Genomic DNA, 18,600 nt, shown 5'->3' on the forward strand with positions numbered 1-18,600 from the left:
ACGTTGGTGGTTAACACGCTGCTACGAAGCAAAATAGGAAATACGAGGCAATAAAAACTTGCCAAAAACTAATCATGACCAGAATCATGGCAGTTCTTCAAATTGCAGGGGAGTCTTGAGATAATCGTTCCATACCTGCTTTATTGAAACAAAATGTATCTAACAAACCACAACCTATTTGCTTCCAGGTGTTCTAAAAACAGGGAGAGGATCATGAATTTAGTTTAATCTCTTATTTCTCTCATCTCTTCACTATTGTGCACAATGGGTTCTCCATCATTAAGCAAATGGTTGTACATTTAAGTTGGTGATGAAACTAGTTTTTTCATCTTCATTTTAATTAAGATTTTAATATGACTTCATATGACATACTTCTCGCACCTCTGATTAGGACGGTTGGCTACGTACGGTGCGAAAAAAGTTAAACGGTCTGTTTTATAACATGTTTTCATCATGCGAATTGGACATAACGCGATTAATGTATTAGGGAACACACTTTTACAACGCGGATGCGAATTGGCTATAACGCGATTGAATGAACAGAACTAAGTCGCACGAATAGGAATAAGTGGTTGTACGGCTGCCTCGGCGTAGCATCACACAAGGTGGGATGCTGCTGGATGCTTCTAGATGCTACCCACACGCTTCAGTCAACCTGCATACGCATCTCACGTGTTATCGCGGACTGTGCTTTACACTATATTAATTATAACTCGATATTTCCAGAAGTGTTCTTCAGAAATGCTACTACCGCGTTATAGGAGAATAGACTGTACATGCTTCTGACTTACAGGCTAAAAAACAGTATTTGTTACTACGGAATTAAATTTAGCAGTGGCATTCTTACAGCCAGGCCTTGAGTGCTAGCACATTGAGATATTCACAGTAACATGTATGTCATGTCTGTGGTCTCAGAACTGGGGAGCGGGAGTGTAGCAGTTAGCGCTACGCTGCGCTATGAACCTGGCGACATTTTGTTTCCCGCTCATGGCCAATACCAGTGACAATTATCTGAACTGGTCCTGGGCCTCCCCTAGATCGACTTCGCCTTAAATGAGTACCTGGTGCAACGTGTAAACATCACCACTGGGGAGACAAAGGCGGCCGGGCGTGGTGCTGGCCACCCACCCCCTCATGTGCCGTTCCGGCTTTCATAGGTGCTCGCTAACAGCAATTAGCCCCAACAGTCGGTTAAGTTTTAACGGGAGATCTTTGTGCGAAGAATTGCATTTTCCAAACTATAGATTTCATGTAGTCTCAATGAGCAGCAAACTGTTGATAGGCTTGGATCGTACAATAACCTGTCTTGCTGGCACGGACATAATTGCTGCAATTCTAAAACAGCTTCACAAAAAATGTGGTAAATGTCTCCAGTTATTATCTGCAGTCGGAGTCCTAATTGATTACTTATAATCATTGGGCCTAGGTCAGTGGGGGAATATATTGGAGTTGTTAAGGGATTTAATTTCCTTATAACTTTCTCCAGAGCTTGACTCTCAATGTAGTCTGTTCAAAATTAGAACCATCTGCTTTGTGCAGCATTAAAGCAAAAGCACCTGGCATCTCGTGAGCCATGACGGGACATTGCGAAAATGTACTTTGGTGGTTGTGACCCTCAAGGTCCTGCTTATGTATGCGGGTTTTTGCCATTGTGTATGTGGAAATATCATTCACATGAGCAACAATGCCTGGTCCCTCAGCAGTCGTTTTAAGTGGCATGACATCCAGAGGTTAAGCCCTGTTTGAGTAAAGAACGTCCTGAACCCACTTAATGCGCCCCACAATAAGTGTGTGTGCCGTCTAAGATGCTGATGAAACGCAAGTGTGTTACTGCCGCAGCACGTTCTGTCACAGGGATAAGTATTGTTCCGTGTTACAGCATCTACGTGTTCCATGCTGCCTCTTGTATTTTTTCTCCACTTACATCCCAATTATGCTATTGGCATATTTTAACGAGATGAAGAATACATTGGAACCTTTGCAGAGCAGTGCAAATCCCCGCATTATGGGTGCACAGAAGAAGTTAATAATCTATTTCTGAGATCCCTTTAAGTGACCTCATCAACAGCAGGGGATAGCAATTTCCCACCTGTTTGTCACATGACAACCAAACCAAATATTTTTTAATTTTGAGAGCTTAAATTTAGATTGAGTAATTATGAAATGATCGTTCGAGGGTAATCAATTGCACCTAAAAAAATGAACTCTCATTTTTAAAATGTAAAGAGTGGCAGACTAAAAATGATATGTATCGCATGTATGTTGAACTTCGTTCACACCGTTCGTAGCCAACTGCTAATCGGATATATAAGTACAGATGTATAAAAATAGTATATTTTGTATAAAGAATGCGAATTAAGGATGACTGCATTAGTGATGCTACAGATGATATGCATTACATAAATATCAGCTTACGTGTAATGCCTACGTTTTAGATTTCAAATCATGCAGATCTGCTCAATAATACATATGCCGTGATGAAGCAGTGTTTTCGGATGTGATGATGTTTATAGGAATAAAAAAAACACGGGTGTCTTGGTCAATTACTCTTTTAATAATGCCTCTGTTGGGGAAAAATATGCAGGTGCAAGACACAATCACAAGTCCTTTAACCAAAATATAGGTCATATCTTAAAATCTTGAAAATCGAACCACCCAATTTGTTGTCATGCCTGTTGAACAAAATAAGAAGGTTCAGAATATTCTCTGAATATTCCAAAGTCAGGTGCGTCAAAAAACTACCATGGCAAGACAATTATGAATTTAACACGTACGCTTTCGCGATCAATATAATCCATAAGGCTTTTTTGGGTTTGATCGCTTAAATATAAATGTATCGTTAAACCTGTCGCCACTCGACACGCCAATTAGTAAGGTTTGTCACGTAAACAAAACATGTTAATCACTAGTTCAGCACACTGGCTGTCACCTGATGAGGCTGGTTGCAATGACCGGTGAAAGGTCATACTCGAATTGTGAATGTTGGTTTACTCCAATACACCGGTGTGCTGAACTAGTAACTAATTGGCATGTTTGTTTACGTGGCAACCCTTAATTGGCTGTGTTGGGTGGTTGTGGGTTTAACAACACGTTTATAGTTATGCAATAGAACCCAAAAAACCTCATGGACAATTATCAAAGTCCCAGATAAATGGTGCTAAAAAACAAACTGGTATTTCTGTTTTATATACGTAAAAAAGTAAACAATTATTTTTTGGGAATTGAAAACACAAACTAAACTTTTAGAGCTAAAAAAAATAATGTCCAACTGCTTACATTTTAATAAATACAAAAAAATACATTTACAATTTGTCAAATGATTCAAGTCGCCGAATATTGTTTTTGGGTTCGAAAGAAAGCAAAGTTCATCATTGTTGCTCTTTTCGGTTGTGGAGCTGCTGCAACCAGAGCTGCAGCGCGTACACGGTGCCCGTGCTGACCCGTTCCACGTCGGGGCCTGACGAGGGGACCTGGGCCAGCAGGCACGAAGTGGGCAAGGCCTCCAGCTCCTGCCTGCTCCCCTTCATCACCGTCGCACTGAGGGAGGTCACGAGAATAATTAGGAAGAGCCAACCCCTTTTGAGTGATCCTGCATTCCCACCACCACTGTGAAGGCAACCTGTCGGTCCAGGGCAGACAAGCAACTGCAGCTCAAGATGCAGCACAGAAGCGGTGCATAGTGTGTAGAGGTAGTCTTGTCATTCACAGGCTGAGAGCTTGAGCCTAGACTTGAATGGATAGGGAGTCGATGGCAGGGGGAAGGGAGTTCCTTATCATGTGGCCCTGTGAACTCAGCCTCTGGGTTCTCTAGCCCCTCCATGGCTGGAATGGGGGAAAAAGGGTGTAATATGTTTGGTAATAATTATATTTCATATACACTGCTGGATATTATTGGTCAGTTATTATTTTACCCATACTTCATGCTAATCGGTGAGTGATTTCTGCACTGATTCAGATATCACGAACCATTGATGCTAGCCTCGGCCATGAATCAAACTGATGCCCAGGGTCCCAGGCCACCGGTTGGCTTACGCAAACTCTGTAAATTACGTAGACCACGATTTCTCGCATTTCCGATTCCCCACGGGATTTACACACGGGGAATGCATACATTTTCGTGACAAAGTACGAGCGATATTGAGCAGCCAAATGCGCTCGTTATAATGGAGTTTCTGAGCAGTCGACGACTAACTACTTGAGCTGTGCAGCGCCTAATAACATACCCTCAGTTATTTGCCCCGCCACCTCACCGTGTGCGCATACATCGTATCTCGCCAAGCTTTATCGTTACATTATTTATGGCGAAATTGTTTTCACTTAAAGTGCGCCACTTTTCAGGAACCCATCGTGTTAAATGAGAACTTACTGCACTCAGGCTTCCAGGTTTTGAGCACAGTGTGCTATCCACTGTGGCACCACTTCTCCACCCCATATTCTTGGTTAGGCGGCTTAAGTTAAACTCCACAGCTAAAGCCAATGACCACGCTTACCATTTCCTTGTTGACCCGCGTGACATCACATTTCTGTCTTAGAAGCGGCCTGGCTAAAAGTGTGCAGCCCTCTTGGGGAGAGTGAGCCGCATGGTCTTGTTAAACAGCGACGTTGTTGGCCTAGTACAGCTATTGTGGGAATCTGATCCGAGTCCACTTTGATTGGTTCATAAACCAGGAAAGCTCAATTCCCAATGGTCTTGGGAACGTGGCATGAGGGAATATTCTCGTAACATGTACCCACGGTCAGCATATGCAGATAGCTACGGATGTGATGACATCAACTGAAATCGATTCTCATGCTCGCAATATAAGATAGTCCCCGAGTTACAATGGTCTGACTTACGATATTTCGATCTTACGATCGCGATACGATACGTTCAATGCATGTTAAAAGTTTTTATAGCAGATAGGATTGTTTCCTGAAAAACTTTCTATTAAATTGCAGTTCATATAGGTAGGCTAAGAATTTACCTATTATTTGTTTTACATTTTACTGTGCAATACAGTATTGTAATTAATAAATACATACAGTATATAGTTTATACAGTACGGTACTGTAAATTGCTCTGTTTTGCTAAATGATCACCATTCTTTAAGACTCCTGTGTTTTCAACAACTGCATACATTTTTTAGCACTTTTACTACAGCAGGAGCTTTTGCGCACATGAAAAATTGGAAAAGAGGTTTTCATAAAGTGCAATTTTCTCTAGCCACTCACAATCATATTTACAGTTTACTATTAAACAGCACACCTTGTTGGCGAGTGTTGCGGTGAACTTGTTGTGCAGTGTACCTGAATGTAGCAGGAATACCCTTGGGTGGTTGGCTTATTTGTGGGTGGGACTTGGCATTTTCCGCAGATGACACAATGGCTCTGGCCGTGTCCGGGTCGATCCATGCACAAGCGCTCACCTCGTCCACACACAGGGCGACGTGTTCCTGCAACAAGCGCACGCGCCCGAGGCAGGCAGGCTTACACCGCTGAAGCGAAACGCAATTTTCAGTCTATCGGCCTCTGGGTCTTTCAGATGAACGTTCCCATTTGCATTGATGCATTAAGCAAAGTTGGGACCAGCTCTGACTTCAGTCGGAACCCGCTGAAGCAGCAAAGACAAATGTGGACAGGCAAATGTGCAGATATAAGGTATGCATGTGCAGAAACTTAAAAACTGCATTACTTAAATTTGTAATCAGACTATAGTGTTCTGAAATCTGCCATTCAAATCCCAAAGCATGTGTCCAACCTAATTATGAGTTGCAGGTTATTATATATAAAGTATATAAATCCTCACTTTCAAAGACTAATGAATGTAAAATATCTATGTTGTACAAGTATGCATATTTATGTGTCATTACATGTTTGTATACGTGTCACTACGTGTTTGCTAAATCTTGGACACCCTTCCATCCCAAGGGGATTTTCCAGGCGAAATACTTGAACATACCTATTTTTACGTAAGGTGTTGGATGAATGGTTGCGAAGGTTGCTTGACTCGGATACCTGTAATTGCTGGTGCAGAAGGGATGTTTGCACCAAGGCATAAACCACAATATGATGCCTTCTGGGAAGACCTCGGATGAGATTTCCCGGATAGACCGACTGCAGGAGGGGAAAAAGATGGCCAGTTTCACACCTTCAAGTTAAACTTGGTAACATGGGACTCTTAAATCTTGACTTAAAGCTTTCGTGACTGCAGGAATTCATATTCTTGGGTCTTTCGGTAAAGTCACATCGATAGGTTCAAAGAAAATCACAAAAAATAACAACAAACTACGACGTTTCGATCGCAACACAAGCGGTCCTGAAGACGACCGCTTGTGTTGCGATCGAAACGTAGGTTTTTTTGGTTATTTTTTGTGATTTACTTTCAACCTATCGATGTAACTTTACCGAAAGACCCAAGAATATGGGGCTCTTATTTTCTGCAATACTCCTAGATGCCCCTTAGGTGGGGATAGAGTCTCGGGTTGATTTCATGAGGACAAATGTCTGACATGTAGCCATTCACTATACCCTGATTTAGGATGATTTGTCATCGTTCAGGGTCATGATTAAATTCAAGAATACATGTTTTTTGGTGTTCCATCTGTGCTGTCATGCTCGTACTGTCTGTCACAACCCTAGGATGCAGTCTTGAAATAGTCTGCACTCTTCCATTGGTCAGGCCTGCAAGACCCATGCAAGCGGTAATGTATATTTCTCACGAAAGATGGCTTATTATTATTTTTATGATGTTAAATGTCTTGTATGAGGTCATGCAAGAGCCTCCAAGTTGTATACTAAACATCATGTTGAGTATCTTGAACCCAGGACTGCATCCTAGTGTCTTAAATGTGTCACGTTTTGTCTTGTTCACTCAGTCCATTGACAAAAAGGAAGATTTGCATGAATCGAATATATTATTAAATGCATGTATCGTGTACAAAATACATGAGAATCAATATTAATTGGTTAATTATTACACGTTTACATGCCAACAATGTATTCAAGAATTCATATTTTTTTCTTTTGTTTGTACTACTCCTGAATGCTCTCCTCTGCACTCTCTAATCTGTACTGTGTAGTGTGTTTGTTTCAATGGTACTGTCACACCTGTATCGTCTTGTTTGTATTGTGTCATTTGTTGTGATATCATTTACATCATCTTGCTCACTTGTATTGCAGCACGGTTTTAATGTCTTTGGAGTTTGTTTTTCCTAAAAAAATGTAATCAACAAACATTTCCTACCGACACAAGATAAAATATGTATTGTAGGCAGACCAGTGCCACAGTGCTTGATGCACTGTACTATGATCCCATTGACCTAGGTTCAATTCCTGACCAAAGCTCACATCAGCTGAAAGTATCCCAGGTCACTCTTGCAAATGAGTCTATCCTGGTCCCATGAGTTTCTCACCTGGGGAAATAAAATAAAGTTTATATCTGAACCTGGACCCACCCTCCTCCTTCACCAACCGACACTGACCAGCAATGGTGAAGTGTCGCCAAACGATCCCCATGACTGATACAGCATGGGGAGGCCTTGACCCCATGGCGGATTGACAGAGGGTCCAACAACATCGTTGTGGAGCATCTAAACCGAACTCATGAAGTGTTACATGCCCGGTGAGAAGCACTGCTTACCTCCCACAGGCCCAAGGTGGTGATGGTGCATTCGGATGGTGACATCTGCAGACCAGTCTCCTCTCTCAGCTCCCGCAGCCCAGCTTCCAGAAGCTGAGAAAAAAAAATATCGGGCGGCATTCGTTAAGTTTTTGCAATCTTAATTTGATGTCTACAAAGATCAATGTTGGTCTTTTGCTAAACCCTACCTTAAAGTACTACGGAGTACAAAACACGTTTACATTTAAAGGTGTTGGGTCTTAAGAAAGAAGCACCCTTGATTTGACAATACACTTGAAGACAGTACATTTCATATCGGATTAAGCACTGACTTTCTCAATTGTCAGCAGATAATTCCCTTAGGAACACGTCTGCAACATGTTTTTCAGATGTGTGGAAGGCAGCCATTCGAATATGTTAGTTTAATGGGTTCATTAGGCTTGCATTCCTGTGACTGCAGGTCAAGGTTATTTTATTGCAGTGGCCTAAGTCCAACTATTGCCTGGGGCTTACCATTCAACACACACCATTAACCGCAAGAGATTGCACTAACTGTAACCTAACTTTACAGCATAGCACTGCACTGAATCTAGACGCACGATATTCAGATAATAAAATGATGGAAAATATATCGCTATAAAAATAATCGAAAACATTTTCCAACAGAGATGTATAGATTGTATGCAATACATCACATAAATTCTGTAATAAATTCCAAATGAATCAATCACGTGGGACCACAAATAGATAACATGTGTCCAATAAAGACTTCTGAGTTAGGTACATGAAAGCAGAAATAGAAGAGAAAATCTCAACCTGTTCTCCTGGATCCACGTGACCCCCTGTGGGTACACAAACATTGGGTCGTGAATACAATGGGCAGCTGACTTAAATAATACAACAGAAAGCAAAAGGCCTTCATCTTAAACTATATCTGTGGTGAATGCAAAATCTTACACAACGCATTTATATTGTACATGCTGATGTATTACAGTAAAACAGTCCTAATATATAAACGATATAAGGAAAATGCATTAGGAATATCCAAAAGGCAGTTAAACAAAGGGACCAGCCTCGAAAATATGTGATGTCTACAAACAGAGTTAAGTGCCTGTTAAATAACACACAACTGGGTCAGATTGTAAAAAAAAGTTGATTTATATTAAATGGCATCCGATCTCTATAATTTTTCAATTCCCTGGCATGCTTATCATCACATAGTTGGTCATAATCATGTAAATTACAAAGCTCATGAAGCATTCCAGATTTTAATTCCAAGTATGTAATAATAATGAACCTGATTGGGGTTCAATAACCAATATTGACTACAATGTATTCCACGTTGAACCGAAGCAGATGATGGGAGGAAATTCCAACGTTTAGCAGTCAGTGGATAGAAGCAGACACAGAAGTGTTTGATCTGCGGTGTGGTGGCTGAACACAATACGGACGAGAGAAAAGTCAATTATGGCAACATGGGTGGACGAATTAAGGCATGAAGTGCACAGGAACAGTAACTACCGTAGTGGCAACAGCAGAGTGATACAGAAGCCACCAACCGTCGGCGGTTAGCGACTGTAATGAAAGAGTTCTGGGTCATTAATCAACCTGACTGGGTGTGCCACCTCCCCAGCGGTATGACAACGGTATTCCAACTTTGGGCGCTTTTGTTTTTTTTTAAACCGCACCAAAATTCACAAACATTACCAAACTGCCGCTGCTCCCCAACCCCACTGCCCCCCCCCCCCCCCCCGCTCGCTCATTAAGGACGCACAGAGCAGGTGCTCGTCATCCGTTTGTCCCCAACATACCGGGGGGCACCCAGACGTTGGGGAAGATGGAGAGCTGCGCCGCCCTGCGCGTCAACAGCACGCGCGCGTCCACAGACTGCAGCACGACGGCCACGCCGACGTCAATCCCCCGCGCCAGCGTCTCGCGGGGAAGGTCACGCGCGTCGTCCGGGCTCAGGTGCTGGATGGGGCAGTCTGCAGCTCGCTACCGTGCACAACAAGCAATCAGGGATACGCACGGGGGGGGGGGGGGGGGGAGCGGTTGCTGCATTTAACAGAAGGCAGTGCACAACATTAGCAAAGTCCATTACTTTGCTATACTATTGCTAATCTCTGCTCCCCACCTTAATCGACCCGCACTGATCAGCATGATAAATACTCTTTGGTTTATGGACCCTTGCAGTCACGAAAACTTGAAATCTAGAACAGCATGGTAAAGTATATTTAAATAACCCCTGCGACCTGCACAACATGTGCAGGCCCTCATCCAGTACATTGTTAAAAGTACTGCATGTGTGTGTACACTCAACAGACAGCTTTTTATTATTCAACACAGAAGAGTTACTTTACACGTGGTATATGGAACTATGTAGCGACGATGCATTGATTCATCATTCAAAATCGACTACTGGAGTACTTAAACATGAGTTGGACGATGCGGTGAGTGCGGTAAAAAAATGTTTAGTCTCCATGCCTTGAGTGGGACCAACTCTGCTCCGGGTAGATCCACGCAGTCCGAAATAAGAAAGCGATTTTCCTGCAGCTTGCAGCTCACAGTTAGTTGCTGTGCTCCATCACTGCTGAAGTAATCTGTCACGCTCTGTGCAGACAGCAGTAGAGTGAAATAGTGCAGCTGTGCTTACCAATGAATCACCCCAAATGTGCCCAATATTATCAGATCTCTACCTACGATGGATGAGAATCATACATGGTGCTATGTTTGTGATTACACTAAAAGGTGTCCAGGAAAAATTACATGGGGAGGTGTGGTATATTATATTACTATAAGCCAAAAATGTGTGTGTCCCGCGCGTGACGTCACTCCACATGAGGCCCACCCCCCCGCGTGACGTCACTCCACACGAGACCCACCGCCCCCCTCATTAATATTCATGAGTGGGTGGATTTTTACACTAACGCAGAGGAAGGTCGAGCCGAATTATGCAGAAAATTGGGAAGAAATTTAAGTTGGGAAAAACTCTTTTCTCATGCATACATTGTACGTGTCATTTGAGCTGCCTTCAAGCTTATATTTTAAACAACAAATAATACAGTTAAGTGTATTTTAATTACACAAGATTTGCACAAACACAGTATGATGAGGTATAATGTCCAATAATATTTTGTATTTACTGTGTGGACAAACAATAACATGAAGTTATTTTGCATTACAAAACTATTAATGTTATAAACCCGTTAAAAGCAATTTGGATTGGTTTTTCACGAACAGTGAAAGCTATGTCCATATCCAATCATGTTTCAAACCTACAGGTTACAGATGAACAAAAAAATATAGAACGTCTCTCAAGGACGGTGCGTCAATGAGAAACGGCATGGAACACAAACGTGCTCCAAAATTCCGTAAACGTGGCAGTGGTGAAAATAGCTCCAAGTGAGTACAGTAACAGGTGGCGATGCTGTCGATTTTCCTACTATGGGCACCACTAGACAACGTTCAGTTCTATACTCATGACAGTCAAGTGCAGAAATTAAGAGTCTTTACATGACGCGGGAGGTATTTTTTGGGGGTGGGAGCGGTGGTTGCAGTGGTTTGTGCCGTTTGCTTTGAAGCCAGTGCCTTGAGTTTGATTCCTGGCCATGGCCAACATCAGTGGCAAGTGAGATTTTAACCAATTCTGGGGGCTTTGCATCAACAACCCGCACTGACCAGCATGATGAATATGATCAAACCCTCCATGACTGAGACGGCATGGGGAGGTCTTCATCCAGTGGTGGATTGGCAATAGGTGTATCAATTACGATTTAGTTGTATCACCACCAGTGGACAGATTGTGGCCGTTGATGATGTTCACAGATGTTTGATCACTTAAAAATTTTCCTGTTACATTTAAAGTCCAACGAATGAAAAAATAATTGAGTGAGAAATGTTTAAATTTCGATTTAAAGCTTTCGTGACTGCAGGGATTCATCTTCTTGGTTCTTTCAGTAAAGTCACGTAGAAGGGAAGTAATAAAATAATATTTTTTATTATAATAAAATAATATTTTTTATTATTTTAAAATAATATTTTTTATTATTTTATTACTTCCCTTCTACGTGACTTTACCGAAAGAACCAAGAAGATGAGAAATGTTTGTCGATTTTTTTTGCAGCATCTATATTCGTTAAGCCCAGGTTTTGGGTATTTAATTCAGTGAGCGCCCGTGCGATTGTGGTAAGGTGACTGTGGGATCCGGCGCTTACCTGGGTAAACTTGGCGCACACAGGCAAGGTGTTTTTCCTCAACAGGTAAACGAACACCCTCTCCATTTACAAGCAAAGCAGGGACTTGGCACGCCCCGCCACCTTCTGCTACACAACAACGTGGCCAGACACATGAGAGCCGTTACAAACCGCGCTACGTGTCAGTGACGCTACAAAGTATGCATTTATTTCAGTTACAGTACCAGTACCCTACAGTTAAGATCTGTGACCTCATATGCTTTAAAGAACTTGCTGTCATTCGAATAGTGAATGAAATACTCATAGTTACACACTTTAAAGGGATTCTAGATTTGAAGCTTTCGTTACTGCAAGGATTCATATTCTTAGGTTTTTTCCGGTAAAGTCACGTAGGTAAAAAATTAAACTTAATAAAAGTAAAATTAAAATAAAATTATTTTTATTTAATTTTATTTTACTTTTATTAATTTATATTTTTTACCTACGTGACTTTACCGAAAAAACTTAAGAATACTTTAAAGGGAATGTGGCCCTCTTCTGGGTTGTATTTACCAGCTGTCCAATACAGTACTGATCATAACAAACCTGCTTTTAATGAAAGACTGCAACGAGATCGACTGTTTTCCAAACCAGAACAGTGATCAGGCCAATCCCTATCTTTATCTGATGCGTTCAGGTACAAAGGTGACTTGTGATAACCTTTGCAAATATTGCTCAACACTGAGAATCAAAAGTAAACTCCCACATACGCTTGGCAGATAAATGTTTAAAACTGCTGCGCAAAACCTAAAATTAGGACATAAAATTTCAAAACTGGATGGTTGGGAATTAGTTATTTAATCATGAGCTTACTGGGGTCACCCAAACCCTTCACGTCTTGATATATCGACTGCTCGATGAATGTCTGCCCAACCGAAGCCACCTATCAGGGTCTCGCAATGCAACAACTCATCTTGCTCCTGCACACAAGCTGATATCCTTGCTCCATCTCTGCGGTGAACATCCTCTCAGGCGTGTCCTCTCTGTTATTCCATCGTTAGTGTCGACCTGATTGCACCCAATATCGTCAGATCGTGGAAGCTTAGTACTTAGATGGGAGACTGCCTAAGAATACCAAGTGTTGTATGAAATGAACGGTAAGGTGGTTAGGAGATGGCAGTACAGCAAGTGGATTGTTGAAATTATTTGAGCATACAAGTGAGTGTTATCCCCCAAGTGTGTGATTTCCTGAGGTGTGCACTTTCTTCCACAATGCTAAACACAAAAAAATGGAATTTGGTCAAACATCCCAAAACTCACGAATACTCATTGTGGCTTTTTCAACTAACTAGAAGGCATTATTATTATTATTTAGTATGCTGCAGCCAGGTAAGCAATGATCCTTGACTTTACTAGGTACTGTATATTGAACATATGGTGTACCGCTGGGATTTTGGCATACTCACTGGAGATTTTTTTTCGCTAACAAAATTTCCATCTTGCCACTACCGCTTAAATAAAAGTGAAACATTTTATATTTACGTTCTATATATTGTGTTGAATATTCAAACCTATTTTAAGTTTTAATAATAGTTTTCCCAGCTTATATTAAAAAAGTACCTTGCTTCCTTGGCATTATGGTTGAAACAAAAATATATAAAGTTGTTTATTTGCATGAGATGCTCACAAACATGACACATACGTCTGTGAAACATGTCTTTCAAATATTTTTTTTATGGAATGCAGCACAAATATTGAATACCATTGTATAGTGTTACATTGTTCAATAGGCATTTGAAAAAACTGTACAATTTTCATTCCTTAAAAAACTATTCAGATTGGTTCTTCAAAAACAGGAAAAGCTACATCCATGACAAGTCATGTTACGTAACTACATTTTATAGATGTAGAAATAACATCTGTGACATAACCTCTCTCGAAGAGGGTGCCTTAATCAGAAACAGCATGTAGCACAAGTGTTCCATACGTAAGAGTGCGGATGATGGAAGGACCCCCAAGTGAGTACAGCAACAGTTGGCTACTTGCTGCATTCAAGGGTGGCCAGGCTGTTGTTATTGCATGAGCACCACTGGGACCATCAATCTTGATTTCCAGCTCCATGCTCATGACATGCATTTGGTAAATGTAAAATAATTAAATTATGCTACAGATATTGTATGAAGAATAACTTTCAAATAATGTTAAAGGCCAATTCTAAGAAGATATATTATCAATTTTTTCGATTTAAAGCTTTCGTGACTGCAGGGATTAATCTTCTTGGTTTTTTCGGTAAAGTCACGTAGAAGGGAAATAATAAAATAATAAAATAAAACATAATAAAATACAATTCTCATGACGTTTCGGCCACAACGCAAGCAGCCGTCCTCAGGTGAAGAACAGGGCCGTCCTCAGGTGAAGAACAGCCCTGTTATTCACCTGAGGACGGCTGCTTGCGTTGTGGCCGAAACGTCGTGAGAATTGTATTTTATTATGTTTAATTTTTAATATTTTATTATTTCCCTTCCACGTGCCTTTACCGAAAGAACCAAGAAGATATATTATCAATGTTTGTTGATTTTTTTCGTGGCATGTATCGGTTAAGCCCAGGTGTTATGCAAAGTGACTGTGGGACCCGGCGCTGACCTGGGTAAGCTTGGCGTACACGGGCAAGGTGTTTTTCCTCAACAGGTAAACGAACACCCTCTCCATTTACAAGCAAAGCAGGGACTTGGCACGCCCCGCCACCTTCTGTTACACAACAACGCGGTCACAGACAAAACGCAAGCCGTTACAAGCGTGCTCCCAAAGTTAAAATTGGATTGGAGCAATAAAGGTATAAACAATGAAGATGATATTAACGACACATTTTTTTTTCGAGAAGTCATTGTAACAACCAATAGACATGAACTATAGGATACTATTGAAGAATGTAATGGGTTGAGATTAAGATACATTAGTAAAACAAAGGTCGTGTACAGAAATGTTTGGAGCAATGTGCAGGAGACGTATTGTGGCATCGCAAGACCATGATGGCTGGCGTCGCCGTGGACAGGCATTTCATGCAGCAAAGCATAGAACACGGCTGACGATTTAGAACAATTTCACAACATATACGAAATTTGATCTGGTTCTGGCTTTTATTTCTAGATGTGAAACACACATGCTCCAAATCAGAGGGCACAGAGACCTTCAGTGTTCCATAGGGTGCACTGTACCATCTCGATATTACAACATCTACTACAGAATCAGAATATTAAGTAAAATAACTGAGCAAAACGTACTCTTAGGTTTTTCGGTAAAGTCACGTAGGGAAAAATAAAAAATAAAATATAATTCAAATAATCATTTATAGAAATAAAAAAATAAATCACGACGTTTCGGAGGCAACACAAGTCTCTGTCATCAGGTGGGACCGTCACAGCTAGATTTACTGTCTCAAGTGAGACAGTAAATCTATTTCTATTATTATTTCAATTATAGTTTTTATTATTTATTTATTTTCCCCTACGTGACTTTACCGAAAAACCTAAGAGTATGAGGAAAACGTATTGGATTAAGTTGAGTGACTTTAACAGCCACCACTTTCATCAGATGCCGAAAAGGATAGGCCATGCACAACTAGGCTACTGAACACTAAAGCATACCCTGCTTTAAAGTACTTTATAAGTAAATGTACGCGAGATTGAGAATATGTAAAAAACGAATGCCGTCACACCATGCAAAATACTGCATTAGGTGCAGGTGGTTAATCAATGAGAGCAGATATGTGATGTCAGATATGGGATAGTTTACTGAAATGTATTTTCAGCTCAAAAGGAGGGAATGATCCATTTGCTTCTGAGTGTTTCCCAAGCCAAAGCAGTGGCCATTCAACAACCCTACATGTTTATTTGATGACATCAGGTACAAAGGTAACAGCCGTTGCAAATATTGCACCACACAGGAAATAGTCACGACCCACACGCCTGACAAATATTTAACAATGCCACGAGCAAGATATTTTATGAGGGGCATACAATTCAAAACATTATGAGTGCAAGTTAATTTATTAACAAGCTTTCTCGGGCCAATTCAATCCATGGGATTTTAACTTCACATCTTAAAACATTTCCCTTTTCGTCCAATTTTTGGCAAAATTGCCTCAGCATCTCCATGGGCCAATTCACCAAACCAATATATTCCGGCCATTTCAACAAGGTGTGAAACTGTCCCTAAATCCATTGGAGTCCCAGCTGTTCTTCCAATCCATCTGTTTCCTAGCTGTAGACACATGCACATAAATGGGCGAAATTGTATACACGTCTGCAGAATCTTGAGTGGATTATTCCAGCCATTAAGAGTAGCAATGCATTGGCAGCAACTTGCTCCACTGCAAATAATGAGACCTGGATAAGGCAGTTTGTTTTTAAAATGTTGGCATTGATTGACCACGTTATTCCACTGCAGCATGTAGGCCTTCGTCCAGTAGTAGATTGCCCATGGGTTGATGATATCATCTATACGGAGCACGAAAAACGTGATTCGATCATCAGCCATCAGCTACCTCTCCCAAGCCCTCCCCCATCGCTCAAGGTCTCGCGATGCAATAATCCATCTCCTGCACACCAGGCGATGTCATCGCTCCATCTCCATGGTGGACGTGCGTTGGAACGCATTCCCTCCTTTGGCTGCTACTCTGTCATTAGCCTCAACCACAAAAACAAATATCGCCCGTACAACCTGTAACAGACTGCTGAATCAAGTGCTGTCAACGAGCACCTATGAAGGCCGGCACGGTACACGAGGGGGTGTTTACTACACACCACTGCACCAGGTACTCATTTGAGGCTGAGTCGACCTAGGGGAGGCCCAGCGCCGGTTCATATAATCGTCAACCACAGGCCATCACGACACGAGCACCTCATTTCACCCGTGTAATCATTACAGCAAGGCAATTTCCTCAACACCAGACAACGCGTGAGTCAATTCTGCCATTTCTATACTTAGCGCATATGGCGCGTTTATGAGCACAACAAAATCTTATTTTGGCAAAACAAAGATCCCACCCCCTCCCCCAGTATAGCCTGCACAGACTGAGGGGCAAGTGCTGTTGGCGAGCAGCACCTGTGAAGGCCGGCACCGTGACCCACGAGGGGGTGGGTGGCACACGAGGGGGTGGGTGGCACACGAGGGGGTGGGTGGCACACGAGGGGGTGGGTGGCACACGAGGGGGTGGGTGGCACCGTGGCCCACGAGGGGGTGGGTGGCACCGTGGCACACGAGGGGGTGGGTGGCACACGAGGAGGTGGGTGGCACACGAGGGAGTGGGTGGCACACGAGGGGGTGGGTGGCACCGTGGCACACGAGGGGGTGGGTGGCACACGAGGGGGTGAGTGGCACACGAGGGGGTGGGTGGCACCGTGGCACACGAGGGGGTGGGTGGCACACGAGGGGGTGGGTGGCACCGTGGCACACGAGGGGGTGGGTGGCACACGAGGGGGTGAGTGGCACACGAGGGGGTGGGTGGCACACGAGGGGGTGGGTGGCACCGTGGCACACGAGGGGGTTGGTGGCACCGTGGCACACGAGGGGGTGGGTGGCACCGTGGCACACGAGGGGGTGGGTGGCACACGAGGGGGTGGGTGGCCCACGAGGGGGTGGGTGGCACACGAGGGGGTGGGTGGCACACGAGGGGGTGGGTGGCACCGTGGCACACGAGGGGGTGGGTGGCCACTGGAGGGATGAACGATTTGGGGAAAATATCTAATTATGATTTTTCTGACAGATATTGCGATTTGGTTTGCGATAAAAATTTTAAGTCAAGCTTCAGTTCAATATTCACGGTGTAACAGATTTAAAACATGTGATGGAGCATTACCACATGATACCATCAAATACGAACTGCTATATATATTCTAATGGATGATAACTTTAAAAAATATTAATTGCTTCCAATATTTTTCGATTTGAAGCTTTCGTGTCTGCAGGGATTCATTTTCTTGGTTCGTTCGGTAAAGTCACGTAGAAGGGAAATAATAAAAATAAAACATAATAATAAACGTCGTGAAAATGTATTATTGTTTTATTTTTATAATTGTATTATTTCCCTTCTACGTGACTTTACCGAAAGAACCAAGAATATGCTTCCAACATGTATTACATTTTGTTTATTGAAATAGAACAATCAAAAATAGAACAATTGTTACATTTACCGAAATAACCAAAGAGTATAAATAAATAAAGTTATAATAAAAAATAAAACAATTCCAATAAGAAACAGGACTTTTCAAATCGCAAAAAATCGCAGCCTTTGCAATGTGCTAATCGCATTGCTTCAAATTGCAATTTCGATTCGAAATCGATTAATCGTTCATCCCTAGTAGCCAGCACCACGCCCGGCCGCCTTTGTCTCCCCAGTGGCAGTGTTTTTTTGTTTGTCTTACGCACCGCACCAGGTGCTCATTTGAGGCCGAGCCGACCTAGGGGCTGCCCAGGAACGGTTCGAACAATCGTCGCCGTGGTGTTGAATCCAACTCGGGTCGCGGGTTCCGTGGCCCGGCGCGCTTCAACAAGAGACCGGGGGGAGGTGGGAGAAACGCGTTGACCACGACGGTGCTTGAATGGCACCAGACGGGCACACACACACAAGATACTCACGGCCAATCGCCCTGCATCGGTTTGCTGCGAATGTCAGCGAAGAGCAAAGGACGCGACCTGCTCGAGGGCGCAGAGAGACGCGGGCAGGCGACGCACGGAGGGCCTCTGGACTGTGGCCGGGAGCCCAGCTGATCCGGAACCGGATCCCGTGTCAAGCGAACGGGAGGGATCCGGATCCCGTGTTGAGTGAATAGC

General features: G+C 42.6%; 1 protein-coding gene across 3 annotated transcripts; it reads right to left on the reverse strand.

The window, feature by feature from the left end:
• Positions 1-2,533: 2,533 nt before the first annotated feature.
• Positions 2,534-18,546, reverse strand: NUDT17 (nudix hydrolase 17). Of its 3 annotated transcripts, none has more exons than XM_061553608.1 (10): positions 18,406-18,546; positions 14,413-14,517; positions 11,812-11,916; positions 10,082-10,207; positions 9,409-9,592; positions 8,414-8,439; positions 7,619-7,711; positions 5,995-6,093; positions 5,287-5,432; positions 2,534-3,537 (listed from the first exon to the last, which is right to left on the reverse strand). In XM_061553608.1, the coding sequence occupies exons 3-10, from the start codon at positions 11,875-11,877 to the stop codon at positions 3,369-3,371; spliced, it is 909 nt and encodes a 302-aa protein (XP_061409592.1). In that variant the 5' UTR covers positions 11,878-11,916; positions 14,413-14,517; positions 18,406-18,546; the 3' UTR covers positions 2,534-3,368. The 3 variants fall into 3 exon arrangements, with proteins under 3 accessions (XP_061409592.1, XP_061409594.1, XP_061409593.1); XM_061553610.1 differs by having other exon boundaries at positions 11,812-11,919; XM_061553609.1 differs by lacking the exon at positions 18,406-18,546 and adding an exon at positions 18,196-18,217.
• Between the last annotated feature and the right edge of the window lie 54 nt (positions 18,547-18,600).

This window comes from Lethenteron reissneri, chromosome 18 (genome assembly GCF_015708825.2).
Source record: "Lethenteron reissneri isolate LAM-NWPU_2019-01 chromosome 18, ASM1570882v1, whole genome shotgun sequence".
Classification (NCBI taxonomy): domain Eukaryota; kingdom Metazoa; phylum Chordata; class Hyperoartia; order Petromyzontiformes; family Petromyzontidae; genus Lethenteron; species Lethenteron reissneri.

What these genes read in the sequence shown, in the direction of transcription:
- NUDT17 (XM_061553608.1), bottom strand. Translation starts at nt 11,877, where the DNA reads ATGGAGAGGGTGTTCGTTTACCTGTTGAGGAAAAACACCTTGCCTGTG. An exon ending in ACGTGGATCCAGGAGAACAG is followed by an intron (nt 7,712 to 8,413) that starts GTTGAGATTTTC and finishes TTTTTTTCTCAG; the next exon opens with CTTCTGGAAGCTGGGCTGCG. An exon ending in TTCTGCACCAGCAATTACAG is followed by an intron (nt 5,433 to 5,994) that starts GTATCCGAGTCA and finishes CGCTTGTTGCAG; the next exon opens with GAACACGTCGCCCTGTGTGT.